The sequence below is a fragment of the Sprattus sprattus genome, assembly GCF_963457725.1.
Source record: "Sprattus sprattus genome assembly, chromosome: 15".
Lineage (NCBI taxonomy): Eukaryota > Metazoa > Chordata > Actinopteri > Clupeiformes > Clupeidae > Sprattus > Sprattus sprattus.
In genome coordinates this window covers 24,569,634-24,583,699 of record NC_137913.1, presented here as the reverse complement: position 1 = coordinate 24,583,699, position 14,066 = coordinate 24,569,634, and the positions used below count along the sequence as shown (strand labels likewise).

The 14,066-nt window shown below is 46.1% G+C and overlaps 1 protein-coding gene across 1 annotated transcript in view; it reads left to right on the top strand.

The window, feature by feature from the left end:
* slc4a4a (solute carrier family 4 member 4a) overlaps positions 1–14,066 on the top strand; it is a 50,704-nt gene that overhangs the window by 345 nt on the left and 36,293 nt on the right. The window contains exon 2 of the mRNA XM_080852406.1: positions 4,870–5,043. Coding sequence (XP_080708532.1) covers positions 4,870–5,043 — 174 coding nt within the window. The remainder of the gene's footprint in view (positions 1–4,869; positions 5,044–14,066) is intronic.

The window sequence follows — 14,066 nt, the reverse complement described above, 5'->3', positions numbered from 1 at the left end:
GGTCTACTTGGCTGAGGAAGGTAGAAGAGTTATGTCACCGCCCAAAGGTTTGTGTGACGGAGATACTACCAGCTCACAAATTCTGTGCATCCTGGTTTAGAATGATTGGAGGCTGGTTCAAAAGTCTTGTTTACGTTGAACAGTGGAACAACCCTACACGTGTCAGTTTCTAAACCTCATTCTGAGAGATTTGATCACACTGCCTCCTGTGTTTACCCTCTATCTTGTGAGTATCAAGTGAGGTCACTGACGGGGTAGTTTGCTTTCGTTCGCGCTTGGAAACATTGTAGGCCATGTTCCTCTGTGCTCTCACACTAGGCTGAACCCGTGCAAGCCTCCCACTTCCTATGAATAATAGGAGGGAGCTACAGGTTAAAAGCCTCAGTATTGGTGGAGACCTCCCATTGTTCTTGGAGAAGGCACACACTTAACACAAAGTACAATCAAACACACGCACAAACACATGCAGGAACACAGACACTCACTCACTCACATAGTCTCTCACTCGCACACACACACACACACACACACACACACACACACATAACCACACACACACACAGGCACAGTCATCCTGCATATAGTATATACTCATATATATACACACTGACACACACTGACACACACACACACACACACAGAGGCATACGTACATGCATATATGGTCATAGATAAACACACCGACACAGGCACTCACACATCCTGACACCAGCAAACACACACACACACACACACACACACACACACACACGGACACATATTCATGTGTATGCACAGGATTAATTCTACCATTGTGCTATATCAGCCATGTGGTTCTGAGATAGTTTCAGATTGTGAGGCTTATATTTCAGCGACAGACTGTGTTGTCTTCTCAGATTCACTATGCAAGTAAGATCAGCTCAGTCACTGTCAGCAGATGAGCTGCTTTGTTATCAATGCCAATGGCATAACATGGCAGAGAATTTACGACTACTGTTTCTGTAAATGGCCAATCTTAGAGGGCTCCAATAAATGGCTTCCCTTCCTAGAGAGAACTGATTAGCAAATCAAATATTTTAGGTCATTAATGGAAATTATATTTTACTTACCAGCCAGTGCTGTTTTATGTTTTAATAATTCATCCATGAGACATTACATTAGTTTGAGCCTTTTCCTTCCCTCGCTCGCTATCTGTTATCTGAGAGGCCTTAACTTACCATACTCTGCATGTCAAATAATGGAAGTGTGAACGTACACTTCACAGTGTAAGGCCTTCCCTAGCTCGACCAAATCAGTAAAGCGGCCTGAATGGACAGAACAAGCCTCGTCAAATTGAATAAGGGAGACCTTCGTTTCCTTGTCCATGCTGTGCAATCGCCGCCCAATACAATTTAGAAAAAACGGTCTTGCAATGGTGATGACGAGATGTGGCGCGTATTTAGCTTGCCTGGGCAGCAGCCCCTGGGTGGCATTAGCATGCTGGGTGTGCAGGTGGGTGCACTGCCACCCTCCGTATGCCCTGCGGTGTCTCTCCGTAGGGGCTGTTACTGGGGTAACTGGAGGTGGGTGATGTGGCAGTCAGGAGGCTCGAGGCCCAAACAGAGCTGGTGAACAGAGGGTGTTCTGATGCCCCCCCCCCTTCTCTCTCTCTCTGTAAGGAAGGCACCAAGAAACTTGCCCCCGCTGCGGAAAGGAACAGGAAGTACGGGACAAAAGCCGCTCCTGGCAGCGCAAAGTGCCTCTCTTTCTTTCCTTTGCTGTTTCTCTCTCTTCACTCTTTCCCTGCTCTCTTTTCTACTCTCTCTCCTTCTCTTTCTGTGACCTGATCTCTCTCTCCCTTTCTCTCTTTCTCCCTTCTGTTTTCTCTTTATCTCTTTCTCTCTCTCTCTCCCTCTGTCTCTGTGTTGATGATTAGTATCTTTACCTTATGCCAGCAGTGGATTGGTTACCATGCCCACTGAGAGAGTGGCCTTTGAGTGTAGCTTCATTAGTGTGAGATGGGCCAGGCACAGCGGCCTCCCTTTGGCATCCTACCATGCCCATGCCCCTCTCTGCAACACTTTTCGCCATGGTAACAGTGCTTGTGTTAGGTGGTGATCGCAGCATGTAGCTATCAGTGCTGAGATACGGCCTTCGATTTTCAAGGGGCCAAGTGCTCGGTAGTTTGACGGGTTGTTTGCGTTCTTGTTCTACAGAGGAAAAGAACCGTGTATGGAGTGTCCAGCCATGCTGTGTTTACGGGATGAAGCATTATTTAGGATTTCACAGCTGCACAAAAGATATCTCTTTGTTTTCCGTGACTTTCCAGACTGCCTCTTTAATTCTGCCATAATACGGGCGATGCAGGCTGTGTCTGGAAAATCTGTTAGGGGTTATTGGGTTCACGACAGCCTGTGTGATAGTATTACATGTGCATTTTCAGCTTTTCTCCTCTATTTTTATTTATTCATTCTTTCTTTGTTCTTTAATTTTTACTTTTCTGTTGTGCATTTTCTTCTGTGCTGCTTAGCCGCGACTCAGTATATTTGCTCCCTTTCAGGTCCTGTTTCAGTTCTGGTTCAGTGGGAGCAGCATTGTGAAAAATAATTCCCAGGATTCCAACAAGATGGGGAACCGTGTTGCTAGGTTATGTAGCAGATATAAACACAGAGCACCGATGCTGTGAAGTGGCCTGTGCAGCACCTCTGGGGCCAGTACTGAGTAGATCACGGAGGGTGAGCATGTAATTGCCTACGACGCTTGAAGTGGAGGCCGAGAGTGCAGACCATTCAAGGGGGACCTTTTTTATTGAATGATCCAGGGAAGCAAGATAGTGCTGACAGAGGAGAGGGCTAGCTGCCAAAGAGAGATGAAGCTATCCAACGGAGAGCACAGCCTACAGTAGAGATGCAGGAGGAAAGAAACAAAGAGAGTAGAGTGGGAGGGGAGGTGGGGGTGGAGGAAGAGAGTGAAAGAGGTGAAATAGAGAGAGAAAGATAAGGTGAAAGAGAGAGAGAGAAAGAGAGAGGGATGTGAGAGGGATGGACTGAGAGAGAGAAAGACAGGCGAAAGCGAGAGAGGGAGGTAGGACAGAGAGGGTAAAAGGTGAGGAAACACATCTTGTGTTGACAGTTCCCTCACTTCATCTTTTGACATGAGCCTGTGGATTGACAGGCTGTCGTAGCGTAGCACAAAACTGGCAATGTGAGAGAAGGCACTCTGCCACGAATCACACACGTGACTCCTTCACGTCCGTGACCCTGTGACCCCTAGCTGACTGCCCATAAATCTACACCTGCCTTCCAGTGGTCGTGGTTAAAGAGGAATAGTGTACTTCATGGAATGGCCATCGGACTGCTCTTCAAACAGTGAACAAGAGCCGGAGTGTAGTCAGACAGACTGTTGTCTTTTGACCCCTCCGTCGTAGCCTCATGTGTGGCATGTGGTTGGAGGGTGTTAGGCTCAAGGGGGACTGCAGATATCAGCCTCGCATGGAAGTCCTGGCCTGACACTGAACTCTCAGTGTCTAGGCGACGGCTCAGAAACCCTGCTATTGTCTCTTGGAGGATAGTTGGGTGGGCACTACGCGATGAGAGTTCACAGTCTGGAGACAGCTTGTTGAAAGTGTGGCCTGGAAGCGCAGCAAAAATGAGCGCTAACAAGGTTGTGTCTGCAGCTTAGACCCACTCCAAACCTCAACGTGTCTCTCTACTTTTAGCCAAAGAATTTCAGTGCTCCCCTGAAGTCTCACCGTCAGGAGATTTTTGGAATGATTTAGAAATGCCCGCTAATGCTGTGATTCGTTCCCAGACACATTTAGTCCATATTTCAATATGACTTTCTCTATGAGACTGCCTGGATGTTGTTGTGTCTGAAGGGGTCGTTTTTACCCGCTAAACCTTGATAGGCTCTGGCCTCTTTACTCTTTACAGTTACCTTGGACTTGCAGTTAATTTCTATGAATATTGGTGGTGGGTAATTATGAGTAAGAAATTGACTGAATGCCCATGGACAACGTGGGTGGGTCTGAAAGGCATGTGCTTTCTGACACGATTTAAAACTTTTGTTGTGTTACATGGTTCAGAATAGAGTGGCATATTTTCAGAAATACTGCAACCATTCTGAATGTCCCTTAACCTTATATATGCTGATGAATCTTCACCTCTTATCTGAACGGGTCTTTTTTTGGTTCTCTGAAGTGTCGAGCATCCGTCTCGAGGGCTATAGTTAGCCCGGCAACGCTGAGTGAACTTCCAAATGTATTTAAGACCTGTCCAAGAAAGTCCCAGCCGAGTGCTAGAATGCAGCTGAACCTCAGGACAAACGGGCGGAGGTGCTGCTTTCGGACCTGCTGGCCCGAACTGAGCTTCCACTTTTGGCCCTCAACATTGAAAGTTCACTGCTGCCTGCTACTTCAGCCCAGCCAAAATATTTGGTTTGACAAGTCGGCTACAAACCTTTGCCCTTCCAGGCATGCCTTATTTTAGAGGGGGGTGTGGGGGGACAACTTCCTTGGGACACACTGAAAAAAGAAATTTCCTGTATAAATTGCATTAGGGAAGTGCTTGGCATTTATTTACATCCTTACTTTATTGCCAGAGAACTGAATGTCCCTCCCAGTGGCCTACAAGGAAACAATTGACACCCAAGTCCTGACCTCACCATCTTGCTTGATATTTCCTCTGGCTGTGAGAGAGTATTGGCTATTGTTTCTTTTTCCCGTATCCCCCACACTGATGCCAGGTGCCCGTATGCTCCCTTACTGATTATAACCAGACAAAAGTTCAGCCAGCAGATATCCTCTTGTTGGTTTTGATGAAGTCAGAAAATAACTTTACATCTCTGCAACCCCCCACCCCCCCTTCTATCCCCCTGCATCTCTCCTTCCTCTCTCCCTCTGTGTCGCCACAGGTCACCACACCATCTACATAGGTGTGCACGTGCCCAAGAGCTACCGACGCCGGAGACGCCACCGCAGGAAGGCCGGCCACAAGGACAAGAAGGAGAAAGTGACGGAGACTGCCTCTGACAAGTCGGACACGGAAAACAACGACGAGCCCAGCTACAGCATCCTCAAACCGCTCAGTAAGTGCTGCTGAAGAGCACGTCAGCCAGCGTTAGCCCCCGCGCCGTCACAGCTTCCGACCGGGTGCAGCTGTGTGTTTGTATGTGAGTTTCACGTGAGTGCATGTGACGGAGTGTGAGAGATTGAGCTTGTGTACGGCTGTATTTGCATGAGTGTGTGTGTTTGTGTGTGTGCGGTTTTTGGTACAACCTCTTTCATAGAAACAATGCCCCACACCAACTCCTGCATCCAGTATCCATCCTCCACCTCCTCCTCCTCCTCCTCCACCACCACCTCCCCCCAGACTGCCCCACACGCCGTGGGCTTAACACAACTGCTGACTCCCCTCAGTCAGAACAGATAGCTGGGGCTGTCGCCGCTACGGACCAACACTGTTTAGACAGACAGGAGCAAACGTCCTGCGTGTAAGGAGTATCCAGGCGAATGGAGCTGGGAAGGTTTGATATGAGTCACGGAGGGAAATGTATCACTCTCTATATCTCTCTTTCTCTCTCTATCTCTCTCTCTCTCTCTCTCTCTCTCTCTTTTTCTCTCTCTCTCTCTTTCTGAGTTTTGTCTTTTTTCCTGTGCCTCCCTCTTTCTCTATCCCTCTATCTCTCTGTCTCCTTATCTTTGTCTCTGTCTCTTTCTCTTAATATCTCTATCTTGTTCTCTTTCTTTCTCTCTCTTTCTCTCTCTGTCTCTGAGAGTGTGTCGCTGTGTGCATCCCTTTATATACGTGTGCACACAATGCCTAGATGTCAGTGGTAAGGAAATGGCCTTCTGCCCGAAGCCTGCTACTTAAGAGGCCTTAGTGTCGATTCGGATGCTGAGAGTCTAAATGATCGCTAATTATGGGTGAAAAGAAGGAGGGGGAGAAAGAGAGAAAGGGAACACAAGAAAGAGAAGAAAGGTAATCTATGGGCCCTGTATTTAAATGCTATTCCATTGTAAAAAGAGAAAGAAAAAAAAAGCTTCTAGTCTCAGTGTTAGTGTGGGCCTGAGAATAGATGCACAACAATAGTTTAATTATACTGTGATTTCCCTTTCAGAAAGGCAGACAGAAATGGCAGGCCTGTACATTTAGACTGACCTATTCTGCTAGCAGCCCCCACAATGGAAAATGCCCTGTTATGTAAATACAGTATGTCTTCAGCCATTTCAAACGTCTGGCTCTTTTCCTACTGGACCAGTATCACCAAACATCACCACTCCCCATCACAGTTTGGCAACACATTCATGTTGATTGTTGAGACAGTGCTTTTGCTTTATAAGGCTTTTGTGTGTGGTAGTGGAAGTTTTTCTTCTTTTGTTTTTGGAAATGGTTCATATGAAGATTGTAGGGGATTACCTTATCCCCTTTATACTATATATACTGTATATAGTACAAGTAAGCTTTGCATTGCATCAGTATGCACTGCATGCTCCCTAGGTCTTCAAACCTTACCTGTTATTTATTGTCTTATAGCATACATATATTCATCTCATTCTAAATACGCCTGAGATTATCCTATAGGGTGTTTGCCACGAAAGCTGTCTGTTTGCACAATGGCCTACACACGTATGCGCGACTTTCACATGCAATGTCTAGGAGATAAACCTTTCGCATTGTGTATCATTCACAGCATGAACAGGATTTCCTTGGAGAGGTTCATAAATGCAGCAGCAGATTACATGCTGCACAATTGAGGCAGTGACTCTCCTCAGCTTCCTGCTGTGTGTTCTCTCAGCTTTAAGTCCACGTTTAGAAGGCATACCCCTTCTCTTCCCCCCACTTTACTCCCATGTCTTTTGATTGATTGCTTCCGGATTCGCATGTGTGCGTAATCTGAAATCACCGGCAGTGTTATTATTCTATTTATTTTTTTTTAAAGGAAATATGGCGAAAAGCAACAAAAGAAAACAATAACTGCCGCGGAAATGATTTAAACCAATTCTGTCCACAGGCTCATGGTCAGAGATTTGCTGACATGCAAGCGGGAACTTTATTGAATTGACTTGTTGGCTCAGTGTATGCCGTGTATAGTCACCAGGATGTCACCAGGAGTCCCCCCACACCCCCTCCCCCCCTCATCCACCATTCTACATTCTCTGACTTCACCAGAAGGGCGGTGAATGGGAGGTTTATTGAAACTTTTGAAGTGGATTATGTGTGCCGGTATTTCTGCCGATTCCCCGTCAGCGCTATGCTGACTCACGACCACGGTGGTTTAAGACCTGCGCAGACTCACGACCACAGTGGTTTAAGACCTGCGCATGCTAACGTTAGTCATCCCTGTGAGCCCTTCCCTCTCCGCTTCTAGAACATGCTCTCTATTATTCACATGAATAAAGGGGAGAAGACAAAGGCACTGAAAGAACAAGAATAAAAAGCTAGGATAAGTAAGGAACAAAGGCAGGTCTCATTTGGCCCTTCCACAGGTCCGCATGTTCAGTCAAGCAGTGCACGTTTAGCTTGTTGTTCCCAGCAGGTTTTGATGGTCGTCTAGCAGCTTGCGTGCATGGCGGGGGTGGTGGTGGTGGTGGTGTCGGGCAATGTGGACGTGAAGATTGGCTCTTGTCCTTTTGCTCTCCTTCTAAATCAAAGACACCTCACTGTGCCCACTGTCTGGAAACTGTCACGGATTCATTTACATGCCGGGGGTGCAAACAAGTTCGGCAGTTTGTCAGTGAGCCAACAGCAAGCTTGTGGAAACTGAATGAGCCCTCCCTCGCTCTCATTCTTTCTTTCCCTCTGTCCCACTCTTTCCTTCTTCTCCTCTCCGTATCATTATCTGGGTTTCAGCTCTTATGTTCACTCAAATTCTCTTTCCCCTTCTCCTTCTCTTTGAGTACCTCTTTTTGTCTTGTTCTCAATGTATATCAGTCTCATTAGACCCTTTCTCTCTCTTTCCCTCTCGCTCTCTTTCTTTCTGTCTCTCTCTCTTTCTCTCCACATAAGACTCTGTGGTCAATTTGCACCTGCTCATGGAAAACCTCAACTCCCCTGTGCGGTGTGTCATTCCAAAATAGGAAAAAAAGGGCAAGAACAAATTCCACTGGCAGGAAAAGATGCTGATGCCACCTGAACATGAGCGGGTTTGTTTGGGCCTAATACTCTGCCCGCAGAGGGTCAAAAGATGAGGGCGCTGCCACCGCATGGCGGTGCCGAGAGTCTCTTTGTCTACGAAGGCCAGTGGCCACAGAATTACACCACCCATGAGAGCTACATTAATGAACTGCGGCAAATCTGCAATTTATACATGAACAGTTGGTTGTATGGCACGGGAGCTGAGGCTGCATGGTGAGTCATTGTATGCATACTATACATATTCTATAGCTCTCCGACATGCAACCGTCCTTGCTTGCGGAGCAGAGCAGAAACGGTTAAATATAGTTTATTTCCTAACCTCATTGAGTAAGGAACTATAGGCACTTTTACAAATCATCCATTTTTTTACCTAATTGATAACAGAATTAAAAAGAGCTTCTCCTCTCCTCTCTCAACATATTGAGAATTAACCTCACTTTAACAGGGCCACTTGCATACATGACAGTAATAATAACTAGGTACTAAGTGGAGAGATAGTGCCATGGAGCAGGCTGGCACGTGTGACTGTGTCTGCATTGCAAATGTTTGTGAATCATTCAAGAGATAGAGCCTGGCCTGCAGGGGCTAAACAGACATGTGCACAAACAGCCCCATATGGAGGTGGGGGGGAATGGGAGGGGGTGGCATCAGGGTGGGGGTTGCCCCAACTCATTTTGCCTTATTGAATCAGCCTTCTTTCCTTCTTAAGTAGATTACATAGGTTAGCGCGACTGATATTATGCCTCTGATATAGTGAGTGATAGCGAGAGAGAGCAAATGAGAGCGGTGGGATAGTGAGCATCATAAGAGCATCGTAGCCAACCCCTTCCGGCAGGCGCGGCTGTCTCACATTAAAGTGTGTCAGTGGGTGTCATTCAGACCCCTGCTGAGCAGGATGTCACTCTGAGACCTCTGAAGGCCAGCCCCAGTAATCCTTCCTAAGTCTCCCCCCACAGGTTATTATTAGCTAATCTAACATCCTTCTTTGCCCTAAGTCTGCCATATGTAGGTGGTAGTGTGTATGTGTGCGTGTTTGTTTGTGTGTTTGTGTGTGTGGGTGTGTGTGTGTGTGGGTGTGTGTGTGTGTGTGTGTGTGTGTGTGTGTGTGTGTGGGTGTGTGTGTGTGGGTGTGTGTGTGTGTCTGTGTGTGTGTGTGTGCGTGTGCGTGTGTGTGTGCGTGTGTGCGTGCGTGTGTGTGTGCGTGTGTGTGTGTGTGTGTGTGTGTGCGTGTGTGGCTGTATTAGTGTGCTTGTGCATATGTTTTTGCGTGACCATGTGTGTGATGAGTATTTACTATGCTGAGGAATGAGAAACCACCCTGATTGTCCATCACAAGAGCAAGGCAGATTCACTCCTTGAACCTTATACAGTGTACTCACTGTAACCGTTATTCCACTGAATCTCTATGTGGACCCAATATATCTTGAGATAAGATTATGCTGGATCTGACATAGGCAAGTGAGTCAGGTGAAACTCACACTGGTTGGCTTGTCTCATGACACCCAGATCCAGTCAGGTTGGAGACTCAAAACACAGACAGTGCCTCGTATCCATGCTGTTGTTGTGACTGTGTCTGGAATTAGCTGATTGTTAAGTCTTAAATATGCTGCCACGGTCACGGCTACGTTTAGGTCAACGCATGGTGTGCATGACGCAGTTTTTGTCCCCAGGATGGTCTGCGCAGACTGTCAGCATAGCGTCAACATTTTGTATCCAAGCAGACTAGTTGACTGCGCATGTGTAGAGAAAACTAAATACATATACGTTATTTATTCATTTAGCAGACGCTTTTCTACAAAGTGACTTACAGCACTGATAAAATGAGAGTTCGGCTAAATTCATGCGTCAGTGAATCATAGCTGATTAGATTACCAGCAACAGTAGTTAGGTTTGGTTGGATAAGCTATTTAGATGGACTAAATGGTTAGGAAGGGGCAGAGAAATCTATAGACCTATAAAACAGTCTTTGCTGTAGATATACATGACATGAGATACTATTTCAAACACTGTGATTGAGCTTGTTTGCTGTGACGTTTTCACAACTGCAAAACTAATATCCTTTGGAGGCACCTAGGCTTGCATTACATCTACTGTATCACAATAAGTGAAAAAAGTTCCAAGAGCATGAAATTGCCCTGGTTATTATCATCTGTGACACATTTGAAATCATTGTGCTGCCTCTGTCACAGAATGTAGCCTTCTAGAATCTATTTCAAATCAAAACATAGTGCACTATCTCCTCTGTTTCTTTCAGCCCTGTGATTAATATGTCACTGTATAAAGTATGAGCTGTGTTTATACAATTTTTATACACCCTCTGTTTGTTTAAAACTCGTAACTCTTAGTTACGGAGATGGGATTCTTTGTAAAATGTCAGCAACAGCAAGCTGTGGTAGCGCTCGACCTGAACCTTAAATTGTAGGAGTTTGGTTTTGTTTTCCCTTTTAGGGAGTCAAATTAAACTGCTCTTCTCTGTGACGAACAAATGCAATGTTAGATTAACCGCTGAGACTGAGTACTTATAAAGTTTGGGGTGTAGGAAATCTAAAATTACTTTCTCTCTGGTACTTTCTCATATGTCAGTTTATGATCATTTGTGATCTTGCGACGACGTTCATTTTCTGTCAAATGAACAATGACAGGACTTTGCTTGACAACACGATAAACCATAGAGAAAACCTCAAAGACTGAAGAAATCCCTTGTACACACTAAGCCTGAAAATAGTTCCTCCGCCTCAGTCTGCAGTGCTTTCCTTTTCCCATGCACTGTATCAGTGTCGGGAAGTCCGTCGGTGAGTGTCAGGGGCAGTCGTGATCCAAAAGAACAATCAACAATCCCAGCCACGCCATTGTGCTGTGAACAAAGGACAACAGGCCCTGTCCGATCACAGTCATGTGACGCCTTTAAAGTGCTCTCTGTTCACTGCATGTCCCCCCCCAAACAACACCACAATGCCTACCTCATCCCCCCACCCCCCAAAGGCCACCAGGAGGGAGATGCAAGTGGCCATGCTGAAATGTCAACAGCCACTTTGAGAGTGCGCTTAGCCCCATGCTACCCTGCATTATTAGCAACCTGGACGTCTAATGGACCCTTTTACCCACTCGCACCCACGCAGAGTACAGGTTTTGTACTTAAGTCCTGCAGGGATAATGATTAGCCTCCCGTTGACATGTGTGGGCATTGGTGATTGGAGAGCCGTTCCAATTTTTTTTAATGGAAGGCTAGACTGCCGCAATCAGAAACTACTGATTGAGGTCTACTGAAGTTGTGTGGCAAAATTTTATATTGCAGCTTAGTGACCTAAGCACTGTTATGCTCCACTGGTTTTACGGAGACGTCAGAGCCCAAGCCTAGATTCAAACATGGAATTGAGCAGACACCTGCGTCAATTGCTAACCTTGACTAGCCTAACGTGTTACTTCTCTGCCAAATTGTCTTGTCGCTTCTATAAGCTATCTTTAATCGACGCAAACAGCCTTCCTGGCACCCCATTCGGTCCTTAGCGCTCTCTCTGTGACTGATAGCGGAAGTCGACTTCAAACACTCATTGTGCAGTGATATGCGGCGAATGGGGAGCTTTCAGCTTGTGTTTGTTGCTAGGAGGACGCACAAAGGAGTATCATTGTCCATTTTCAGTTCAGCTGGCATCTGTTCAGGGCTCAGCCTTCGCTAACGCTGCCCCACATAGTGCCAGTGTGGAAGTGTCAATGCACCGTCCAAAACTGGCCCATCACAGCGCTTCACATACACCTGCCCCATTCAGTTGGGTGTGTAGTGTGCAGTTTGGTGTGCAGCCCTAGTTGCTTTAACTTCCTTAGCCAACACTATTTAATCACACAGGGCATGGTAACAAACTGTATTAGGTAATGCAACAAAAGGCTAACAAAGAGATTGCTAATAAATCTGAACAGCAGCTACAGTGTTGTGGCATTTGTTACACACTCTATAGGCCAGCTGTTCCTCTAACCAGTCTCTCACACTGTATCATTCCTGAAAAGCTTGCCACCATGCTCCCACAAAAGAGGCAGAGCCAACATAAACACGACTCGCTCTCCAGCAAACCCTGCATCACATGGCCATAGCATAGTTGTAGATGTATACAACTTAACACCGCCAGCCTCCCGTGCTCTGTAGTCGGACACGCTGGTGTGGCTGCATTAGGTCAGGTTAGGGTCTCAGCCCTAGTGCAGTCCAGGGTTAACTGCTTCACATCCCTCTTCAGTCCAGAGCAGCCCCTGTGGCAGTGGTCGCTCTTACAGTGCTGTTTCGGAAAGTCCTATGAATGGATGGAGTGCAGATGTGTGCGTGTGTGGCTGTGGCTGTATGGAGCAGGGGACTAGAGGGCCATCGTGCAGATGGATATTGGTATTCCCAGAGAGTGGGTTGCATGCGGGGCTGAGAGGGAGAGAGGGAAAGAGGGACTGGGCCCGGCGGAGAGTGGCAGCTAAGCTTTTTCTCTCTTTTCATTTTTTTTTCTCTTTCTCACTCTCTCTCTCTCTCTCTCTCTCCCTCTCTCTTCTCGAGCTGCGAGCATTCTTCCCCTTCTCTTTTTCCCATAAGCCCCCAGTGAGGAGACAAAGTCCCCTTTGTGCGGGGGCCCATGGCTCTTGGCTGGACTGCACACGGCTTTGAAACGTGTTTGAACTGTGTGATTTTCATTTCTATCAGTCTCTTTCCGTGCCTTCTCGGCCCTGCATGCTTACCCATATTGAACCCCTCTCCAAACTACCCCTCTGACACAAACAAACACTCATACACACATACACACACAAACACACACACTTAAATACACACGCACACACACACACACACACACGCACACTCACAATCTCACCCGATGTCCCTCCCTTCTCTTAGACCTCAAATTCTCTTAGCAACAGTGAGCACCAAAGCTGTGGATGCAAGTGCACAGCGTCCACACTGCTGATGGACTTAAGCTCAGGGTCCTTTTCTAAAGGTTTTTGAATCGCATTCTGCACAGGAGAACCAGTGATCTTGAAGGAGGGCCAGCCATTTCAGTCCCTACACATACCAATCACGATAGCACCGCAACAATGGGAAAGACTTGTCTCCTGTAATTTCCCTAAATGCATGTTGTATCTGTTTCAGTTGACAGTGGTATTCTATATATAAGGATAATTCTTCTTTGTAGTTATGTGACTACACAAGCAAACCAATTCAAAGCTGATTTGGCAAGAGAGATCTGCAGCTAAACCCTAACACCTTTAGGCTAATGGCCAGGTAGATATTTAATCATTATTCCAGTATAATTGTTGGTGAATGTGAGAAACAATAAGCAATTCATAATATGTCTCTGATCCATGAGTTGGATGAGTTAATCCTGAATATGAAAGAAGACAAACCTCACTGGCATTTAATCACTGGTTCAATTAAGTACCTAATGAGTAGATGGGCATAGAAGGAAGAGGGATATTTTACACTCAATATTTTATCATCCCGTGGAGAATTTGCTGTCATCCATTGTCTTTAATTGTTGCCAGTGTTTATGTTTGTTTTAGCCAAGGATTTAGCAACTGTAGCTTTTCAAGTTTTGAAACGTCCCAATGTCAACAGCCCAAATACTTGGGGCTTAATCCTGAAAAGGATAAGTACTTGTGATCGTAAAGAAAAAAAAAAACCTGTTACTGTGAGGTGTTCTATTAGTTTTACAGTTGTAAGAAATGAAGGAAGTTTCTTTGTGTTTGATGCAGCAATCCGTCTTTATTCCAGTAAAGTGCAGTAACGAAGCACGTGGCACATACTCCGGATTCAGCGGCGTAGATCTTAACAACAAGCATCTCCAACTCCAGCCATATAGTGTTTGAGACACCTTCTAGGCTTTTAACGTAAATAGGCTAGACTTGTAATGCAAACAGGTCTGGCAACCTTTTGTTGTTCTGTATGATAATCAGGTTTTTTCTGACCTGCTCCCTGAGATGGTTCTCAATGGCCTATCCCATTCCCATACT